The sequence below is a fragment of the Empidonax traillii genome, unplaced genomic scaffold (genome assembly GCF_003031625.1).
Source record: "Empidonax traillii isolate 1590-97213 ecotype Southwest subspecies unplaced genomic scaffold, ASM303162v1 scaffold1608:size196868, whole genome shotgun sequence".
Classification (NCBI taxonomy): domain Eukaryota; kingdom Metazoa; phylum Chordata; class Aves; order Passeriformes; family Tyrannidae; genus Empidonax; species Empidonax traillii.
Window position 1 is genome coordinate 104,678 of NW_020956801.1, and position 22,166 is coordinate 126,843.

General features: G+C 41.9%; 1 protein-coding gene across 1 annotated transcript in view; it reads left to right on the top strand.

Annotated features, from left to right (window-relative positions):
• Positions 1 to 22,166, top strand: part of EPHA6 (EPH receptor A6) — a gene marked incomplete at its 5' end in the record, with an annotated part of 113,537 nt that overhangs the window by 89,482 nt on the left and 1,889 nt on the right. Inside the window, 3 exons of the mRNA XM_027908080.1 lie at positions 11,590 to 11,739; positions 18,293 to 18,486; positions 20,378 to 20,527. Coding sequence (XP_027763881.1) covers positions 11,590 to 11,739; positions 18,293 to 18,486; positions 20,378 to 20,527 — 494 coding nt within the window. The remainder of the gene's footprint in view (positions 1 to 11,589; positions 11,740 to 18,292; positions 18,487 to 20,377; positions 20,528 to 22,166) is intronic.

Here is a 22,166-nt window from a genome sequence, read left to right on the forward strand (position 1 = left end):
CCAACTGTTGATGGAATGGGGAGGGAAGGTTTGAAAGACCAAGAGAATGCTACCAACAACTTCATTTAGGTAAAGACGACCCTGATCACTTCAGCATCCCAAAGGGAACCTGGAGGGGGAAACATGAGCTTCAGAAAAAGAGAGTTTAGGTAAAACTTCATGTGGGGATGACTGGGAAGCCACCTGCAATTGCATTTTCTCTGTAAACAGGGAAAAGGGAAAGTGAGATACTGCTACTAAGGATAATGCCTAAAACCATGGAGTAAGAGGTAAAGATGTTGGATCAAATCTTGTGACCCTAGGTAGAGTCAGACCAAAATTCTACTTTCTTTTTTTCAACCAAGATAAATCAGCAGAAGCAATAGTAGATACATGTAAAAGCTAAATATCTGTAGCATCCACTTGCATTTTAGAAAAAGCAGAAGTTCCCTGATTAATGATCACTTGCAGCCCATCCTAGCAAAACAGAGGCTTGGTTGGAAGGAGAAGAACTCTTAAATGAGGCACAGAAATGTGAGGGCCCAATGAACAACTGCGTTATGTTAGAGGTGATTGTGTGACTGGGGATGGAGGGCATGACTTTTTTTTTTTTTTTTTCTAATTTTAGGTAGAGTTATGCCAAAGTGCAGCCTGATATGCCTCTCATCAGTCAGAAGAATACAGGCTGCAGATATTGGTGCTCTAGTCAGGGGGAAAGTTTCAGAGTAATTCACAAGAGTGGGAATTTGTTGAGGAGAGATGGCTCATCTAGATCAATTTCCCAGGGCACGTTCCTAGGGTTGTAATTAGTCAGCTCTCTTGTACCTGGAATAAATCAAGCACTTCTGGAAACTGCTGATAAGGGATGGTGGCTTCTTTTGATCGTTGTTTTCGGCGGTGTTAAATCACTGAACACAGAGTTTACCTGACAAGTTTTTCATCTTGATACAACTGTTTTACTGGGTGCGAGTGTGATACCCAGCCTTTGAAAGATTCAGGTTCTTTCACTGGAATTAAAAAGGCCCTGTGGGTTGTTGGGAATTACTGTGAATCCTCACCAGGCTGCTCCGGGAATTTTCCAGTTCTACAGCAAAACAAGCAGTGTGTGTGTCACAAGATCTGTCCTCCTTTGCTGGGAATGAGAAAGTAGGTGGCTTTGATTAGCATTCTGGTGCTTGAAGTGATAGGAATTTCTGGGTTTGAAGATAAGCTTGAACTTTGGCACTTTACACAAAAGACCTTAAAAATAAGGAATCAAACCCATGCATTAGTATTTCATGACTTCATATTTTGTTGCTACCAAAGCCGGTTGGTTTTAATTTCCTTAAGTACAGGTCATAATCCAGAAATCAAGGGGAAGCAAAAGAGTAAATTGGTATCTGTCTACAGACAAAGGAGAAAAATGCTTTTTCCTAAAATGTCCCTAAGTTCTGCTGAATGTTTTTGATTTATTCTGTCTTCCCCAATGCTATTATCTGAAACAGTTTCCCTTCAGCTGCTGCAGGCACAGCTGTGCTGGAGCTGCCTGGTGGAATGCACATCACTGTTTGTCCACCAGAGATTTGGAAACCCATTTCCTATCTGTATATGGATATATGCATAGATTCATTTTTCAGTACATAAATGTAACTCAAATGATTGACAAAAAAAAGAAAATGTCAGTGCATATGATTTTTATAGCACAAAAAGACACTTCCTGCAGGAGTAGCAACCACATATCCTGCAAGCTGGCCATGTAAGCACATGAGTGCCATGCACCTGTGCCTGAAGGCAGGAGTTTAGCCAGCTTTGGCATAAATGAAAGCTAAAAGTTATTTCAGTGGCTATCTTGAATGTTTCCCGACACTCTGGAAGTGCTTTTATTCCTTTTTTTTTTTTTTTCCTAATGGAAATTATTTATTGCTGATGAAGGATTTGGTACCAAAAGCTTTACAAGATATTATCATGTCTCTGTGGAGCAAACATAAGACCTCCAAGTGCTGATCCAGTAGTCAACCCCACTATCTCAGGGCAATACTTTTACAGATTCTTCTCCTTAGTACCTGCTCCTTTTTCCTTTGCTAGAACTTACTAACAGAAGAACTGTTTAGTTTCTTTTGTCACAGGCTTTGGTCACAAAGGATATCCATAAACATGGATAGAGACATAGAAATGTAGTCACAGAATCAACTACAAAAAACAGATGTCTTGTGATCTGTCAGATAGATAGCCATCTACAGGTACACTGTTTCACATCAAAGAACACCTCAGTTTGGGTGACTTCCTTTAAAATTTACTTTTGAATGGTTTTTAACTTTCTTTTCCCCAAAATGCTGTTACCATGTGCATCACCCACATGTTTTCCACTTGCACTGTTAACCGTGTGTTTGTATTTTAACTGCAAGTGAACAGAGATCATGGGAAGAGAACAAGGGCCTGACTCAGCCAGCCCCAAAGCCTGTCTCCAGCAGGCAAACAAGCAGCAGATAGCAAGCAGGACTGTAATAACAGTGCCCATGCTGTGCAAGGGATGCATTATTAGTTCAGGTTATTGAGCTTGTACTGGTCTGTGGCTCAAAGACCTCTCTAAATCAGAGGTGGGTCTTTATATGGAATATCTCATGAATATTTCTTCTGTAAGTTTACCTAGTTGCTTTTGGAGATGTTTGTATTTTTAGAGCCCATGACATCCCATAGCAATGTTTCTTTTTTAACAAATGGTTGTGTTAATGTTTTAACCTGTTTGCTGTAGCCTGGTTCCGTGCTGTCCCTCTGTTATCCAATCCATTGATCCAGGACTGTAGAGACCACTTTTACTGTACAGAGGGGTTGGCACTGAACAGGCTCCCCAGGGCAGTGGGCACAGCACCAAGGCTTTAGAGTTCTGAAAGCGTTTGGACACCACTCTCAGGCACGTGGGGGGACTCTTGGGGAAGGTCCTGTGCAGGGTTAGGGTGGGACTCGATGATCCTTGAGGGTCCCTTCCATATTCTGTGATTCAGTGTATCCTTGTGGGATGGAAGATCAAGACTGTGAGCAATAAGCAATATGCAGGAATATCCTGGGTTTCAAATGTGCCATGCTTTTTTCTTTTCCTCATTATTTTTATAATTTCATTCCATTTTTCCCCCTTGGTCTGCTTTTGAGAAGGGAATTGATAGTGTTACAGGGCCACCTCTCTTGTAACCACAAGATCTGTCTTGAACAGGGATAGCTCAGTACAGAGCCATGTTATTTGTTATGTAAAGTTAGGAGCATTTTATTATGAGTGCATCACTATGACGCTGATTTTGTGGCATTTTGTACGTTTTCAATTCAGTAGCCTGGGATTCTTTGGCCAGTTTTTGTGGTCAGCCATCATCATCTTTACTAGCACGGATACCTTTGGATTGCCAGCACAATTGAATGTGTTCACTGCCCTGCCTGCATTATGAATTCTGCATACATTGCCAGCAGGACATGAGCCCCAGCCCCTGGGGGATGCCACTCCAAAAACTGACCTTTTCTTTCTGACTGTTTGTTTCCTAGCTTTTGACCAGCTACTTACCCATGAATTGACTGAAACTTAAATAACCAGCAAACTCCTTCAGGATGAAATGAAAAGTGACCTAACAAAAATGTGAGCAGAAAATTTAATCCTTCACTTACTAAGATGTTAATTCTCCTCTGCACTTCGTGAAGCAGCTGGGGTGAAAACCACAGCAGTGATACCTGCAGAGTAGCTCAGCCTCATAACAATTCTGATCAGCATCTCTGCATAGCGCTGTAACTCTCAGAGGAAAAGCCTAATTTCTGTGGTGTTTCCAACCTACTTCTAGCATAAATTTTGAAGGAGCCTTAGATAAATAAAATCTCATGTACTCCAGAACAATCTGCATATTAATTCAGTATATGCATTCCTACATTCTCTCTAGCACAGCATCCCAAAGAACGGGCTATGAAAATGTTTCCTGCAGACAGGAAACTGCAGCCTAGATGGTGTTAATTTTACATTTAAATGCATTTCACTGTGGCCTCAATTTTCTAGTTCCCATGTGCTTCCGAGTTTTTATTGGCCACTTCAAGCTGTGTGGTGTGAAAGGAATTCTGGCAAGGGGTTTGGGGGCCAGACAGCAGAGTATGAATGATCTGGGCACTGTGGCAGCACAGAGAGATTCCTGAAACATGGGGCCTCTTTGCTGTGCGTGTCAGCTGATGTGAGTGTGGCAATCACAGCTGTGGCATGGTTAAGGATGGATAATGACACAACGTGTTCGAGCAGTGCATGGTAACCTTTTATTTCTGATCCAATAACAAACACTTCATGAAGCCTTGGGCAAGTCAGGGGCGTAATTTCAGAGACAAGCTTTCCGTGGTGCTTTTCAGAAAGGACAGTGCCCACTAACATCGTGGGGTTTTTTGGTTTTTTTTTTTTGGTCAACCTAAACTATTTGGGTGCAGAGAAATACTTGTGTTTGCTAACTCAGTTGTGCTGGAAGAATGGACCTTGTAGCAAATTCCTTTGTTACAGAGTTGTGATACGTAAGGCAACATTCAAATAAATAAGCATCCCAGAACAAATCCTTTTCACCTTTTCCATTGACTTGGATAGCTCTCCTTGTGTAAGCAAAGTGGCTGGGGCTGGATGTGCAGATTGGAGGACTCTGTAGGAGGAACTCTGGAGAAACTGGTCAGGGCTGTGATGTGAGCTGTGCTGACACAGCTGGCAGAGAGCTTGAAATTGATGCTCTTCAAAAGAAAGAGATCTTTGCCAGAAATATTCGTTTCAAGAAAAATGACATTTTTTCCTATCAGTGCTGTCAAACAGTGCTATAGTTTCTAAAGTGGGTTTGGTAGATGTGCATGCTTCTGATATTTAATTTCAGAGAAGTAAAGGGTTCCCCTGTGACTGGGGGCCCAGCATACAGTACTGTAAAATTCACTGATGCATTCTTAATCCTAAAGAAATGTAAAGTCCCACTCTCTAAAACTTTATGAAACTCCTTGGTCCCACCTGTCTCACCATTACCTTTCAAAAAACCAGTCCCAAAGAGGTTTTGCAAATACTTGTGTTAATCTGTCTTTGTGCACTTGTCTGGTCCTCACCAGGGCTCTGAGGACAACATCAGTCCTTCCTGGCCCCCACTAGGATTTGCCCCCCAGGCACAGGGCCCTGTTCCACCTCAGCCTGCAGCCATCAATCCCTGCTCCTGCTGGATTGAAGCTGTTTGGATTTGCTGGATTCACCTTGCCTTTGGTCTGATCTCTGGAATGAGCTACTTGGTTCGTTTAAAAACCAAACCAATATTTTAAAATTAATGTTTCTGGCAAAAATCCACCTGTTTTCAACGAGCCCCATGTGGATAAAGGCATCATGTCTAACAGGAAAAGATGTGCACAGGGCAGATAGTTACACAAACGAGAGGCAGTGGCATTAACCACTTGTATTTGCAGCATCCTTGGCATTCTATAAAGTTTTTTAAATTGCCCTGTCAAGAAAATACGCATGCAGGACAGGTGTAAGTGGCCAGAAATATTCACTCCCGTTTCACTGATGTGGATTTTGAGGGTCAAAGCTATGCATTTTTATCAGGCTTCTTGTGATCTCTCAGCCCTAGTGAAGCCTGAGAACAGGCCAGGGACTGCATGCTGAGGTGTGTTGTTTCAGAGGAAATGAATGCTGCTACTGCTAATGAGAATCTCTGCTGCTTTAGAGAGTGCTCTTGGTTTCATAATTCTTTGATTTTTAGCACAGAAATGTAATCTTTTAATTCTTTAACTTTGTAACTGAGATATTACAGGATAGGGTATATCTCGTTGTTCTAGAGGTTTGGATGGATGTGCACCACTATCCAATTCATCCATCTGAGCGCCTGCAGGGAGACAAAACTGTGACAGGTTGAGGTGGAATAGTTTGGAGAAGCATCCTGATCCACCTCTGATATTAATGCTGGTCAGTGTGAAGTGTTCCTGATCATCTGTGGGCAGACATTTTATCTTGTCTGTTTTACTTCTGCCAGTATCTCAGGTGCTGATGATGCTTTCCATCCATCAACGTCTTTCCCTCTTTTGGAGGACTCGAAGAGATGTGCAGTGTAGGGGTTGATACTCACTAAAATTGGAGTATTCTCGAAATCAAAAATAGCTTGTTCTGAAAATTTGGATAGCTAACTTAAGAGGAAAAATCAAGTTCCACATATTTAACTTCAGCATTGCTAATCAAGATGTTTGAAAGAAAATTAATATTTTCCCAGAGATTAAAAGCAAATCCAGTCTTTTTGAAAATCAGTGGGTTTTATTCATTTCAATTCCAAGGGAAATGAAAGACTGTTAGAACTGACTGGAATTGGGCATAATGAGCACAAACTCTGAAATGCCTTTTCAGAGCAGTTTTGTTATCTTGCCATGTAGTTTCTCTGATATTTCAATTGACACTAGAGAAGACTGTCAATAATACTGAATAGTTCTAAATTATGATTTGAGGATGCTAAATTCTGCCTATTTGTAGCTTTGCATGTGAAAAATTTGAGCATCAAATAGAAGCATCGCTCCACTAAAGTGGCAGGAGGTTTTTGTACAGAATGATGAATTATGTCCAACATTTAAAACTAATCTCTTTCATTGCTTTCGTCTCTCTCTCTTCACTTTGAAGGTCTTTTTTCCCGCTCCCATGTTTCTGTCATTTTGGGGTAGAGGAAAAGACAGATACTGTCCTTGTGTCATGGAAACTGATGGCATGACTCAGTAACACCACACATAAAGGGACAGGAGCTGACAGATGCACAGGAATGGCTGTGCCACATCAGACTAATGGTGCACTGACATAGTTCAGTACCTTTCCTCCACAATCAGACAGTTGGAGATGTCTGGGCATCTGGAACTGATGGCTTTGCTCCTCAGCATTTAGGAGACCTGCTGCCAGCTCTGTGACAGTCACTCTGCAGTGCCTGTCACTCCAGGAAAATACAGCACGGGCTTTTCAACAGGAACAGGCGTTTATTTCACACTGCTGCTGGTTTGGGACATGCTGAGCCTCGTGCACTCCCTCTGCTTCTGATTGCTTATGTGTACATCGAGCAGCAGCTCACACACCTCACCTTCAGCCTTGTAAGGTTCTCAGGGGATCACTGCTCACTTTAATTAGCTGGCCATCTAGCAGGCTTCTTTCTTTGCTTCTGTGCCCTCTCTGTCACTCTTCCCGTCAGGCATTTGAAGTTTGGTGATGTATCCCAACCTTTGCTGGGTAGGATAATGGGCCACAGCTGCCAGGCACACCCTTCTGCTGCAGCTTTGAAATATGTTCAGATTTTTTATTAAAGGAACTGTTAATACCTCCTGTTTTCGAAAAGATGTCTGACATGTAAAATAGGAAAAAAGATCAAGTGGGAGGTGACAAAAATGCAGCAGTGGCCCGTGGGACTCGGTGTCAGTTGTCTGCCTGTAGTTTTTGCACAGAACAGATGACAAGCACTTGTTGGTGTTGCCAGCTCAGAGAAGGGGTGGCGTTTTGTGGAGGCTGCCATTCCTTCCTGCATAGCTTGAGGCAAAGAATGAGGTGTTTTGCAACATGTACTTCCAGTTTTGCCTTTAAATGTGTGCCAAACTGTGCTGTTGCCAGTTCTGGAGAGAAAGTGAGCGTGTGTAGGTGTGGGTGAGGGGGCAAATTTCATTGCAAGGGCTGATCTCTGAGCAGTTCTCCAAGCTAAGCAACGTGAGCCTAATGTTCTGATTCCAGGGGGACGCTTGGACTGCACGGGAAAATTGCTTATTAAATTATGATTGAGAAAAAAATCAGGAGATAGACACTGTTCAGCTGGCAGCATAGAGGGCAAAAAAAGGCTAAATTCTAATTATTGGAATAGCAGAGTTGGTGTTATTTCACTGTGTGGAAACAAAATTAGGTTGTCACTGATACCATTATTAATGTATGAGAAGAGGCAGAAAAACAATTTGGTTCCTAACAGCCCTTCTGCCCCTCCTCCCCACCCCCAAAAAGACAGAGAATAAACTAAAAGCAAAATGGACTTGCATAAGGGCTTTCCAATATGGGCAGCTGTGACAGATTTCATTGCTGTAGCAGTACAATGTAGATGATTTATAAATTATCCTAATTTGAAGGCGAGGCGTTGTGTAAACATCATTGCATTTATTATTTTCCCAGTTAGATCAAAATGTAAAAAGGCATATCCAACAACAGTAACACTGTTTATTACTCCAATCAGAAACAGGGAATATATTTTCAGCTACTCTAAACCTTATGTGTTCTTTTATTATGCATGAGCAGCTATTACTGCTGTTCAATCATATACATCTCTTAAGGTAGTCACGTTGCAATCTCTGCCTCTGGAATGGCTTTCCAATAAATAAACCAACCTTTTTGCATGAAAAGGTATTCTGCAAACATAATTAAGTACCGAAATCTACATTTTATGAGCATAACATCTTCATACACAAGATGAATCCATTGGAAAAATCTTCGAGGTTTTGCTTCACTTTGTCATTCGAGCCAGCACAAAAGGATTTTATTTGACATTACAACTCTGAACACATCTTGTGCCCTTGAATGTGAACTGCCTGGAATTTTGTTAAGATTCTGTTCTCCAGTCTCATTTTCACACTCAATGAGCCACTACTGTTTCAGTCCAAAAGGGATCAGTCAGTAAAGCTGCATCATGAAACTGGTTGTAGAGTCTGATCAGATTCTTGAAAACTCATTTATATTTAGCCAGCAGTCACAAAGCTAGCTTCAAGTGCTGCTCAAGATGTGCCCTCTCTTTTGAGTATAATTTGGGAATACAAAATCAGATTTATGAAAAGGATACAGTTTAAAGACAGTTTTCATCTTCTGTTATTCATAGTATGTTATAAACATTAAAAGCAAAATCTATAAATATCCAAATGCCTCTTATTCACATTTATAGATTTTTGTTTTCCCTACAAGCAGGTATTTAATTATTAACATAAGAATTTTCATGAAAATTAAAAAAATGAGTTCTTAATAAAACTCTCCAGATTAGGAATCTGGCACGTAGAAATGTTGTTGATTTCTTAGTTTGTCTTGATAAACAAAGTCTAACGGTAGCTTAACTATCTAAGCTGGTGGACTTTTTTTTTAACCTGTCATCTTCTGAGATTTGAGAAGATCTGAGGTAAGGAAAGAAAGGATGGAAATTTTTTCTTCTGCATCCTCCCTCAAATACTGGTGCTACCCTGCAGGAAGTGTCTGGAATGGGGACAAAGCAAAAGGCATCGAGGGGGATTGCTTGGTAAGACAAGGTTCAGATGATGAGCTCCTGTGCTGGAACAAGTGCTGCTGATGAGGGAGGGTGTTTAGGATTGTCAGGGCAGTGTCTTTTGTGATGTGGATCCCCATGATTTTTGTTGAACTTCTAAAACTGCCTGTATCCAGGTCCAAAGAAGGAGTTAAAATTCCTACCATGACCATGTGGCTGGCCAGGAAAATCATGTCCCCGAAAACCTGCAGCAGCCAGGAAACTGAGGATAGAATTATATGAGTTCGAAATGAAGGAATGATATGAGTTAGAAATAAAGGGCTAAACCCAACCCAGTCAGAAGAATAAGACCCCTAGGTGTGTGTTGTGAGGAGATGCTCTGAACTATGCTCTGCAGTCAGACCCCAAACTGCCTGTTTGTCAGAGGACTCATCCTTTGGGCTGGACATCCCTGGGGAAGGTGTGCATTTGGGGCACTGAATAGCTCATTTTTCCATCACCTCTGGAAGCTTGAACTCACCCATCCAACCAAAACACCACTGCAACCAGCCCATGAGATCAAAAACCCAGTGCTCTCACCCAGCTTCTTTAGAAGATATAAGTATTTCCTGGGGAAGAAACAAGAAGTTAGCCTGGTCTTGCCTTGAGGAATGTCTTCTGTGTTGTCTTCTCTCCTCTGTCACTCTGCTTCTCCATGCTGGTACCCAGAAAGCATTTGTACTTGCTTCCCAAGGGGAGCAGCTGTCCCAGGAAGGGACAAGGAGCACCACACCCTGGTGAGGACAGGCTCAGAGGGGGCAGCAGGTAGGGCAGAAAGCCTTTTGCATCTCTGACATGCCAGAGGAGTGATCTGACCACCAGCTTAAAGGATTAGGAAAAGGTGGGTATGGAGGTAGTTGGGCAAAAAAAAAAAAAAAGAATGACATTTACATCCCTACTGCTAAAGTCAGTTTAGCACAAGTGAGGAAGCAGAGGCTTTAAAAAAGCAGCTGCAAAAAATGTCACATGGTACAAAGGACATCTTGGTGCTGTGATACAACATAAATGTTAACCGTGCATTTTTTGTCAGCAAGTGAGAGTCACAGAGGAGCAGCTGGCTCAGTGACACACCACCACAGACACAGAGCTTGGCCTTTGAACAGTTTACTGGTACAACAAACAGCTTCTCAATCAGCCGCAGTGGGGCCTTAACAATTTAAGGACAATTTTTTATATATTCAAAGCGAATTAACAAAGATTTACATACTTGGTTTTAACTGTGGCTTCTCTTCAATTGCCAGACGGATGTTCTAGTTCATTTCTTCTTTTGTTTCTGTAGAAATACAATTATAATGCTGAGCAGAATCTGGTACTGCTTGTTGAAAGCAACTGCTGTGAGTGAGCCCAGCTCTGACTGCCTCCTTCTACCATCTAGTGGTACCTTCAGCAAACTGCTCTCACTCTACTTGTTTTAAAGAGTTCAGTGAGAATGATAATAAACGTATATCTTTGAAAAGGGCATCGTTTCTGGAGGGGAAATACCTTTCTCTGAAATGGCAATGTAGTTTTCATACATAAACTATTATGGGAGAATAGAAGAGATTCAATGGTCTAAAGAACTAATGTCAGAGAAAAGCTGAGTGATTTCCAGTTTGGTTTTCTTTTTTCTTTTCTTTTTTTTTTCTTTTTTTTTTTTTTTTTTGAGCTAGCACTTGGATTTTAAGTTGAAAGCTGCAGAATGAAACCACTGAATATTCTAAGGGAGTGCCTATTAGAAACACAGTTGGCTGCTATTTAGCTGGATATTTAAAGGGCACAACAAGAATTAGAAAATATCAAATGTAGAGCTTAATAGAAAGCCTGTAGTTTCCTTTCTGATTACATAATATCATTAAGAGCTTTCAACACACTTGGTTTGCTGTTTAGCTGGATATTTAAAGGGCACAACAAGACTTAGGAGACATTATCAAATATAAAGCTGAATAGAAAGCCTGTAGTTTCCTTTCTGATTACATAATATCATTAGGAGCTTTCTGTGTTCCATTTTGCAGTAAACATTTCTGTTTCATTTAAGGTAAAATTTTAAATGTCAATGAACTAGGAATTTCAGGCTTGGGATATTTTCAATCCAAGAGTGAGTTCTGGCTAATTATATGACTGAACAAACATGAATTATCTCAAATGCTTTCTATTCTTTGAACTGAGGTTTGGGTTTTTTCACAAAATGCTGGTTTGGGTGAATAAGACAACAAACAAAACTAAATTTGTATCATGTTCTGGAAAAGGTTTATTTCTTCCTTTCCACTTGCAGCAAATTGACGAGGCAAATTGGCAGCAGTCAGTGTAGAGTCTCAGCATGCAGGGTATTTTTTTCCTTTTCTTTTAAGCCTGTGCTGTTCCCTGTTGTGTTCACACTGACAGGTTTTCCCCCCTTTCCCAGGGTGGCAAGATCCCCATCAGGTGGACAGCTCCCGAGGCCATAGCTTACCGCAAGTTCTCGTCGGCCAGCGACGCCTGGAGCTACGGCATCGTCATGTGGGAGGTGATGTCCTACGGGGAGAGGCCCTACTGGGAGATGTCCAACCAGGATGTAAGTAATGCCCACGGTCAAGCTGCACGTGTTGAAACGTTCCTGGAAAGTCACTGTCTCTCCCTGCGCTGCTTTGCCGTCTCGTTCGCTTTCTGGGGTGAATCTCAGCTCGTTTAAACCACCCTCGTCCCGTCAGCTTCAATGGCACAGTTCATTTATGCAGCCTGAAGATCTGGCCCTCTCTAACTAAAACCTTGACTAGCTTCCTGCTACTGATTAAAGACAGATTACAAAGAGTCAGAGCCAGCCTGCCAGGCTCTGCTGCTGGTTATGCGTGGCTTTCAGCCAAATCCCTGGGAATCTGCACCGCATAGGTGGGTTGATGCAGTTCTCAGGTAAGCTGTAGATCAAAACTCAGGGGAATACTGGAACTGTTCTGATGATGATGGCCCGTGGTGACCAGTACAGTCTGACAATATCCTTTAATGGGCATACATGGCTAAATTCTAAAAGAATTAAGCTGCCATGAGAAATGTATTTGCCAATTCTCTTGTCAAAGAATTCAACACATTATTTTCACCTCAAAATCTACGTATAGGCTTAACCACAATGCAGGACAACAGTCCTACTTTATAACCAAGGTATGTTTTCCTCTGACTTTTTTTTCCAAAAGTTGTGGCCAAATAAGCCTTCACAATTAAAAAAAAAAAAAGCACAAGAAAGGGGAAATGGTGGGGGAGTTTCTCTACCACAGTTTAAATTTTCAAGATTCTCTTTTTTGATGGATTCCCACGACAGCTCAAACTGGTATGCTCAGTTTTCACACCAGCCATCAATCTGTGTGTCAAAATGAGGAATATCAGCCAACCCACCTTAACCTCTCCTACATATGTGCCTGGAATACCTCTGCATTGGTTCTGAAGAACTGACAAGACTTTTCCCAGATGGCTGTTTTTATATTCTTGCTAAGTTATTCAGCTCTGCAAGTCTGGTTGCTTGTTAAGGCTGATCAGTCATTTGGGGATAAGGATCTGAGAGAGATTTTCATTTAAAAAAAATAAAGTCAGAGTGTTCCAGGAACAAAAGAATAAACCCACAACCAAACCCATCCCAAACAGAAAAACCTAGCAGCCACGCAATAGCAGAGGGTGCTGTTCCTGAGGCAATCTTCCATCAGAAGCAAAGCTGAACAAAGCCATGGCAGTAGCAGCCTGGGCATCGTTCGTGTGCCACTGCAAAACCTGATCCCTCTGCACTGCAGAGAGTGCACTTTGTGTCAAAATGCACACACAGCCTCACAATTCCTGCCTTCCCAAACTAAGAGATGCAATGGGTAGCTTCCCTGGGAGCCTTCTTTTAATGGAAGATTGAGCAGAACAAGAACCTGGGAGAAGGAACCAGCAAATCACACAATGGCTGAGGTTGAGGGTCCTTGGAGATGGCTTGTCCAGCCCCTCTGCTCAGGCAGGCTCAGCCAGAGCAGTTTGCTCAGGGCCAGCTGTGAGCAGGTGTCTCCAGGGCAGAGACACTTGCAGCTGCCCTCCCTTCCTCAGCACCTGGCTCCAGCCTGTCTTCCTCCCCTCTGGCAAACCCTGGGATGTGTTCAAGGCCGTGCCAGCAGGGAGAGTTCAGAAAGTAAACTCTCAATTTCGAATATATTAAATAATCAGCTCCAGTGTGAAGATAGCAACATTTAATTACTCCTACATCCCGAATAGAAGTATCTGCTAATAGAGAATAATGCTGTGGGCCCTGTGGATGCAGCTTGTGCTAACGATGCCAGCTCCTGGGGGCTTTCCCTGCAGCTCAGCAATTCCCAGCACAAAGCACTCCTTTCCTTTCCTCCAGAGCCCTACCCACAGGCTTTTAGTGCCACAATGTTGACAGTGGGCACCTGTGACCTTCTACACACATCTAGGGACTTCAAGTGTCCTTGGGAAATTTCGGGTTATTAGGCATACTGTAAGGCTTATTTTGCTGGATCCTGGGACACTTCTTTCAGCACAATAAATTGTCCTGAATTCACATGAGCTTGTTTTGCAGAAATAATAGGACTTTCAAAGGTCAGTGATACTGTACAGATGGCAGGGAAAGTAGCAGAGAGGGGAAGCACTGAATGGACTCATAAAAGGCACAGTATGCAAACAGCAGTTAATAAGGTCTTGCATGAGTCTAGTTCTGCTGCCACCAAATGTCTGGTAACATCAGCTTTACAACACTTACTGAGATTTGATCATAATGAAATTCTAACTTAGACAGCAATAAAATATTAACTGAATTGGGTGGGGGTTTGTAAATTAACACAAGTTTTCCACGTACAAACACTGCAGAGCTGGGTCTGGGTTTTGGGGGGATTTCTTTGACATTCCATCTGACAAGCGGCTGAGCCTTCAGTGGCAGCAATCAAAGCAGGGGGAGCCAGCAGGGGTAGCCCAGAGCTCAGGCTGACATGAGGAGTGTTAAACTGGTACCTGCCACCCAAACAGACCCTGTGGGATGCTCTGGGACTGCAGCTGCTCACAGGTGTCCATCGGCTCCACGTGAGCGAGAGTGACCCCACACCCTTGCAAATCCAGAGTTCTCCATCTGAATTCCTCAGCAAGGATTTGGCAGCTGAACTCAAGGAAACTGAGCTGGAAAATGCCGCTCATAAAATTTTAATACCTCACATGGCGTAATGCAGAGGCTTAGGAATCTTACTAAGCTTGAGAAATGTTCTTGTTTAAGTAAATAACCATTTTATTACTGTGGTAAGTCACTTCCAACCTGTGTTGGTGCTGATTAATGCACTTCTTAGATGTGTGGCAGGCACCAGAGGTGTCCATTAATTAGGGCTGCTGCACAGTCTGTCGTGTCTTATTGCTTAATTAATAAACATTAGCCAAGATATTGAACTTTCCAATGAAGCCAGTGTGCTGATGAACAGATTGTGCTAAGAGCCTGGCTTGCTAATGCTCATGTGAGGGAAGGAAGATTTATATTCCGTGCATTTGGGTTGGAGAACAGCTGTGAGGGAGGTCTCCTGGGACACCTGTTAGAGCCACTCCATAAATCAGTGCATGTTGCAGAACTACAGTATTCAGAAAGAAAAGAAGAAAAAAAGAATATTTAATGGATTATAATTGGTATGCAAGAAAACTACTGTAGCAAACAGAATAAAACTCCTTACACTCCTGAAAGTTTCTCATAATAGTAATAAAAACACCCTTACCATAATATATTTCTTTCAGTTTACAGATATCAAAACACTTGGCAGGTGCCTGGCATTGGGTCTGTGCCAGGAGGCAGGAGCAGCTGCCTCTCCCTCCTGGTAGATTTTTCAGATGTCACAGGACACAGGGACAATGTCCCTGCGGACTCTCTTCCATCTCAGTCTCATTAAAAAATCTGCCAGTTAACTTTTGAAAGCAAGAATCTATGTTACTGTTAATAATGAAACTATCAGGGAGATGACAGCTTTATTTTCAGGTGTCATTTTTGCCAATTTCCCATTATTTTGAAATTAACCACCTGTAAATTTTATGTAGAAGTCCATAAAACCTTGTTCAGGCTGTTTTGGTTTATATGGTATTTTTATATTGTTCGGACAATCATAATGAACATTAAATATTAACTCTGTGGCCAAGCTTTACAGCAATGCCTAACATCAAACAGAAATGATAGGATGTACTGAACAGGCTCCAGTGTTTAATATCATCTGTAAACAAAAACATATAAAAATGGTCCTCTTTATAGAAACAAAAGCCTAAGCATGAAAAAGCATAGAAATAATGAGATCTGTTAACCATAAACAAATATTCCCTTTCCTTAATAGTTTCTGTTCCAGCCTGTGATACCCACCAAGTGTTTGCCCCAGAAGCAGAGAGCAGAGATCAGCCCTTTTGCTGTCAGGCTGACTCAAACTGTGCTGCTGTTCCTGTTCTCTGCTGTTGGAGTGGATGGAGCTCTGCTTTGCCGTTTGGAGAGAGTCACAGCCATGGCTAAAGCTGAATCTGTGTCCTTGTGGGGGCAGGTTTTTAGGCCATCTCGTGATTAATGTGGTGTTTCATCAACCTTAGCTGGCAAGGAAAAAAGGCACTTCAAGTGAGTTAATATGTATTATCTTTAGATGTTATATAACATATAATTTTATATAACCAAGAAAAATTTAGTATTTCTTCCCCTTTAGGGACATGGATATCTAATTCTTCTGTTCAGAAAGGTAGGTGGGGAGCAGGAGCTAAAATAAATATATAAAAACATAAATAAGGAACTAAACAACTCTAATTCTTCCTTTGAGACTTGATTCCCATTGCAGTATTAGACAGTTATCACATCTTTACTCTGGCTTCTTAGACTCTAAAAATAATACTTGCCTCACAAGAGATACTAATGAGGCAATATTGGCAGTTTATTTTTTAAATCTGCTGGTATTAATGAGAAATTATAATTATCCCAGAACCAGCTGGCATTTCTCTTCATACTGCAATGTTCCTTTGGAACAAGAGAGGAAACAAAATGCACTGTAACTTCATTTTCAAAGACATGTTATAATAGAGTGTGTCAGAGAAAATATGCCTGGAAAATTATGGTTGGTTTGGGGTTTTTCCTGAATAAGTTATTTCAGAAAAAAGCCTCGTCAGGCCTCTATTATTGTTTTGAGTAAATGCTCTATGTCTCATAAAAGCAGAGCAGGTTTCCTGTTGCCTTAACACCAAAATGCATTTCATAAACTCATCCTCTGCAACAGGCACAGTTAAATGTAAAGGCTGTGATATCTGCATTCCTGGGCTGCTAAAGATTACTGCCTTAGTGCCAAGTGTCAGCTCAGCTGTGTCCCTCACTGTCACCAGTGCCTGTGTTTTATGAGGGTGCAGGGCCAGTCCAGCCTGCGTGTGTGTGACCCGTCAGCACTCACGGGGGAGGCAAATCCAGAGATGCCTTCACCAAGGAATAGCCTTGGGAGGAGCCTCGACTTCCCAGTGCTGTTGCCAGTGGGTCTAAAACTCACCCTGTGCAACTCCACGGGGCAAACACTTGTTTTTCATGCCCAGGTGTTTACCCGGGATACAGGAGGGCTAAACACCACACAGGAGCACGTCACCTGACGCTGTCAGAGCCACCCAAGCAGCTGTGCACAGCCACAGAAGCCTCGTTCCACCTTCTGCCAGGCTGTGGAGGGGAGCTAAGGTCCTAACACAGCCTCAGCCCTCTCGTTTGACTGGCATGATGCTTGCAGCATAGGCACTGGCATTGCTGAGCAGAGCCAGCAGCATCCACTCAGAATTCAAACAGAGAACCAGGATACATTCCAGGAAAATAAGAGTGAACGTATTGAAGCCAGAGCCAGTGCTGTAAAACATTGACTTGCTGTAAACAGTTGAATGTCCCCCCTTCCAGCTGCATGATACGTCTGCGTGTACACACACCTGTGTGCAGATGAAGGAAGCCTCCTTACAGCACAGTGGGTGTAAATGCAGGAGGTCTGTTTCTCCTAAGTGCAGTGCCTTAGTAGAAATATTTTGTACAATCATTTGTGCATTAGACATGGCTTGGATTTTTATGTGGAAGGGTTATGAATTGGTCCTATTCCTAGCTCTGTTTTTGGTCAGCCCCTTAGTACCTTTCCATACTTTTTTATACAAAAAATCCTGACTATGTAAGCTGTATCATCATTCCCACTGCTACCAGCACTCATTGCAGAATCCAGGGACCTTTCCTCTTGGGTTTTAAATCTTACATGGAATGAATCCATGTAAGCTTTTATGAATCCATGAGTTTTTCCATGGACCTTACCTGCTTTTGCTACTTCCTGTCAGGCAGGGCTGCTACTCTTCTTCTCAGACAATGCTTTTGCTACTTTAGTGTTTAGTGTTACTAAAAACGAGCCTTCCTTCAACTCTGATCAATGGCAGTTTTTCATACATGTGATTTGTCTGTGACATTAGACCTGTTTCTTTCCAAATCCTGACCAAGCGTGTTTTGTACCTCTGCTGAATCTGAATACTTTAAGGTACGCAGTAATACCATAATTTGAGTAACTTTTGTTTTGTCATAAACACCTTGGACAATTCAGGTTTCTGAGGGAGGCTGTGCAAAATAATGTTGCTGTAGCTTGGTGTGCAGGGCATTGCCTGAATTAAACAGGCTTTAGGGGTCAGCAGAAACGTGTTATCAGCCAGTAAATTTGTCAGGTGTTTTAGTGCTTGGTTGTAACGTGTCATTGCCACCCACCAGAACTTCGTCAGAATGCAAATCTCAGAGCAGGGTGTAGCAGTGGCCACACCGGGTTAATCTGTGGCCCTGTGACTCCCTTCAGTACCAAGTCAACCTGAAGTGGATGAAAACTGTATAATTTGGTTCTTTATTCCCCTCCTCCTTTTTTAGCTGTTTGAAGAGGATGTCCAGAGAACCTGAAAAAGTGCCTACTGTGTTTCATACACCTACAAAATATTTTGTGTCTACTCTGGTCAGGTTCCTGCCAGTCCTGATTCCCTGAGGGAGGCCCCAGCAATGCACAGAGTGAAGGTGGCTTTGCCATTAATTATCCATCATCACTAGTTTCTAATTGTCAGCCTCCCCCTGTCCGTTCAGTGTTTAACACCCAGTAATCACACGCTCTGTGTTTCCTCAGGTTATCCTGTCAATTGAAGAAGGCTACAGGCTTCCAGCTCCCATGGGCTGCCCAGCTTCCCTTCACCAGCTGATGCTCCACTGCTGGCAAAAGGAGAGGAGCCACCGGCCCAAATTCAGCGACATCGTCAGCTTCCTGGACAAACTGATCCGCAACCCAAGCACCCTTCACACCCTCGTGGAGGATGTACTTGTGTAAGACTCTTCTTGGGGCCTTTTTTTTTTTAGATATATACCACAAGTGGCTGTCATTGTGTGTTTTAGGTGGGAGAAAGCCCTGGATTCACAAAGTTATAACTTTAGGTGCCTTTTAATGTTTGCATTATTGTTAATACACTGTATAGGGAGTTTTTTCTCAAGTCATGCAGATTATATTAGGTTTGGGGGCTTCTTATCTCTGTTTGTGCACTGTCTCTATCCTTAATCTTCGTGAATCTCCTTGTTCCTCTGTGTGTGTGTGTTTCTCCCATGTGCTTGTTTCCTCTGTAATTTGTTTCTCCATTCAACAGCCTGTCCCTCCATCTAACGGTGCTCAAGCAATTTCTGAACTGCCTCGGAGTAATATCCTGCAGAAAGGAGTTGTGTCTCAGCTTGCTAAATCTTTATTTACCTGCAGAAGAATGGCAGCAGTGACCAAATCAGAAATTGTGCTATTGCCATTCCACAACAAATTTTGGATGGGGACTTGTTGGATTTAATGTCCATCCACCAGAGTTAGTGGCCTCTGTGTGTGTATATATATATATACATATGTATGTATGACTTGCTGCCTCCACCTGGGTCACTTTATTTAGCATCAGAGTGATGTATTTTTATCTCTTTTTATTTTACAACATTACTCAAGATCTAAAAAACTTATGCCTTATTGAACTATTACTGAGTTCACCTGCTTGGGAATTCAAGGGTTTTTCCAGTAATTTGAGAATGCTTGATGCAGTCAGTCTGCATGATTGTTGTGTTACGGATAATGCAGAATTACACAGTCATAGAGTAATTCAGATTGGAAGGGATCTTGGTAGGTCTTTAACTGCAGGTTTTTGCTATCATTTTGATAGTACAAATGAAAATCAGTGTACTTAACGTGTTTGAATATGTGTGAGTGAAACTTGGGATGTTAAGACATTAGGCTGTGTTGCTTCCTACATTACACATAAGTCCTCTTCCCTCAGTTAATGTTGGCTGGCTTTCACTGACTAATAGTTCATTTTAAATAAGTGCTCTCTTTCTCCTGAAGGCTAACATAAAGCTTTGATAAACAGCAGTGTGCCTGTTTTCTGCATTCTGCTCAGACAGCTTCTCTGCACAGAATGTATGAGGTCAGTGGAAGTTGGGAGCCTTCCCAAGTGTGGTACACAACAGAAGAATAGGAAGAAATGCCCCAAAACTGGAATGTTTATTTCCCCCTCCATCTTTCTGTTTCTGTTTATTGCAGATAAACATATCCCAGATATGTGGATAATATTAGGGGAAAGAACTCCGACAGAAATGTGACTAAATTAGCTCCTTCATTTTTACTTGCTACTTTATATAATTCTATGTAAAAGCAAAGATACAACATTTTGTTCTTTTTGCTGCTTTTAGAGTGAGTTTTAGCTTTTGAATGCTGTAATCAAAGTGTTCCTGTAACATAATGGTATCACAATAAGGAGCCATTTGGGGAGGGGCTGTAGATAAATGTAAAAATCATGGCGTTCTAATGCTTTAAACTGCTCCTCATGTTAAATTCTCTTTGTCCTCTACTTTGACTACTGCATTAACAAATCACTGTAATCCTGAACACGGTGATGTGTAAAGAAACATTCTGTGGGAACAAAAATAAGAGCAGTGGGAGAGGCCTTTTCCTCGGTTTGTTACCAAGCTGCAGTTCTTTAACAAAATGTTCTGTTTAAGTTGTTCAACTTGGCAGACTGAGATGATTTATAAGTTTTAGACAACAGGTTAAAGAAATCCTCAGTTCATATCTGACCTTTACAGCTCAGACTCCTGTCTCATTCCTTCTGCCTTTCAGTAAAAACAATGTCTACCAGAGCAAATTGGGTGTATATTTTGCACTGCTTTGGTAACCTTTGGGGTTTGTTTTTTACAGAATGCCAGATTCACCTGGTGAAGTTCCCGAATATCCTTTGTTTGTGTCAGTCAGTGACTGGCTGGACTCCATAAAAATGGGTCAGTATAAAAATAACTTCATGGCAGCAGGTTTCACAACTTTGGATATGGTCTCAAGAATGAATATTGAGTAAGTATGTAATCTATTATCCCTATAGTGACTATTCAATCCGAATTTGTTTGGATGCTGCAGTGACATAATTATTCTGAAATATGGAGCAGTGCTTTCATTTCATTTCCTACCTCAGCTAACAAAAGACAAATACGGATTTTTACCAAAAGAACACAAGGTAAATATATGATGAAGAGACCCAGAACTAATAATTTCATTCTGTGGCAACACCAAACACAACCACGTGCCAGGCAGTGAGTGCGTTTCTTGGGGAACCAGTTTTGATCTAGACCGCTGAAGTCAGTGGCAAAAACCATTTTTCCTTTGCTATGAATATCATCAAGTCCACATCAGTCCTCATGAGGAAGTTGTTCCACACCTTGAGGCCCTTTCTCAACCATCTCTGGTACCACCCAATTGTTTCTTGACTGAAAACCCTGCACCCACTGTGTAAGTGTTTGGGTAAATTATGGATTAATATGGCAGCATGATGATAGGATCTATTTGACTTTCTGTTCCCTTCCCATTCATTCCCAATCTTTTATTTGATGGTGAGACACTGTAATGGGGTCAGTTAAGATTCACCAGTTGTGCATGTGAGGTAAGAACTGGATTCCTCCTGTGTGTGTCACTTCACATTCACCCACAGTGAATTCCATCTGCTGCTTTATGGCATAGTCATTGTCTTACAAGATCCTTCTAAAACTCTTCACAGGCAGCCCTTTCCCTTCCTTCCCTGAACAATCCAATCTCACCAGATGACTTTTCCACCTCTGTACTCACTTGTTTTTCCAGACCATTTACTGATTTGTCAAACAATAATGTTCAATATCATCCCAGCGTAGGTGCTTGCAGATTTCTATCAATAACAACATTGTAACACCTGACAATTTACTCGTAACCTCCTGCCTATAAACCTGTACTTTAGTGCCACAAAGACCACCTTATGCTCCTGTTTTGTTACACCTTGTGTTACGTAGGAGTTACCCCTTATTTTCATTATAAAGCTTTTATGAGGAATCTTCTCTAAAGCTTTTGGAAAGTCAAGTGAGGTGAATCAAATGGATCACTTTCCTCCATACATATGCTCCACTGGAAACAAGTAATTTCCTAAAACAGAACTTTGCAAATGCTGTGGTAAGTCAAGCAGATCATTTATCCAAGCATCCAATCACTCTGGGCTTTCCTGGAGTTTCTGTTATGCCCTGTAATGATTGCAGACCCGCAGGTTGTGGCTCCACACATCTTCCCTGGAAACATTTTGTCTGGCCCCACACTCCCTGCCTCAGGCACCAAGAAACTTTTGAGCATGTTGAACATAGCTGATAAACTCCCACTCTCACATCCCTGTTAGTGATTCCACTATTTCATTCTTGTTCCACTATTCCAGCTTTTAGGACTCCTGGCTAAACATAGTCTCGTTCTGGAGGCGGGTTGCTGCTTGTTTTTCAGTTTGTCCTGTAACCTCTCCTCAACTTCAGACAGATACTGCGGCAAGTCCCCCAGAAAGGATCTGGCCCAGGAGTCACTTCAGTTTCTTCTGCAGTGAATGCCAACACAAATAAATGGTTTATTCTTCTAACAGTGGCCAGTCTTTCAGAGCTCTTTTGTACCCAGGTCATCATTAGACTCTACAAACTATCTGTCAGTTTTCTGG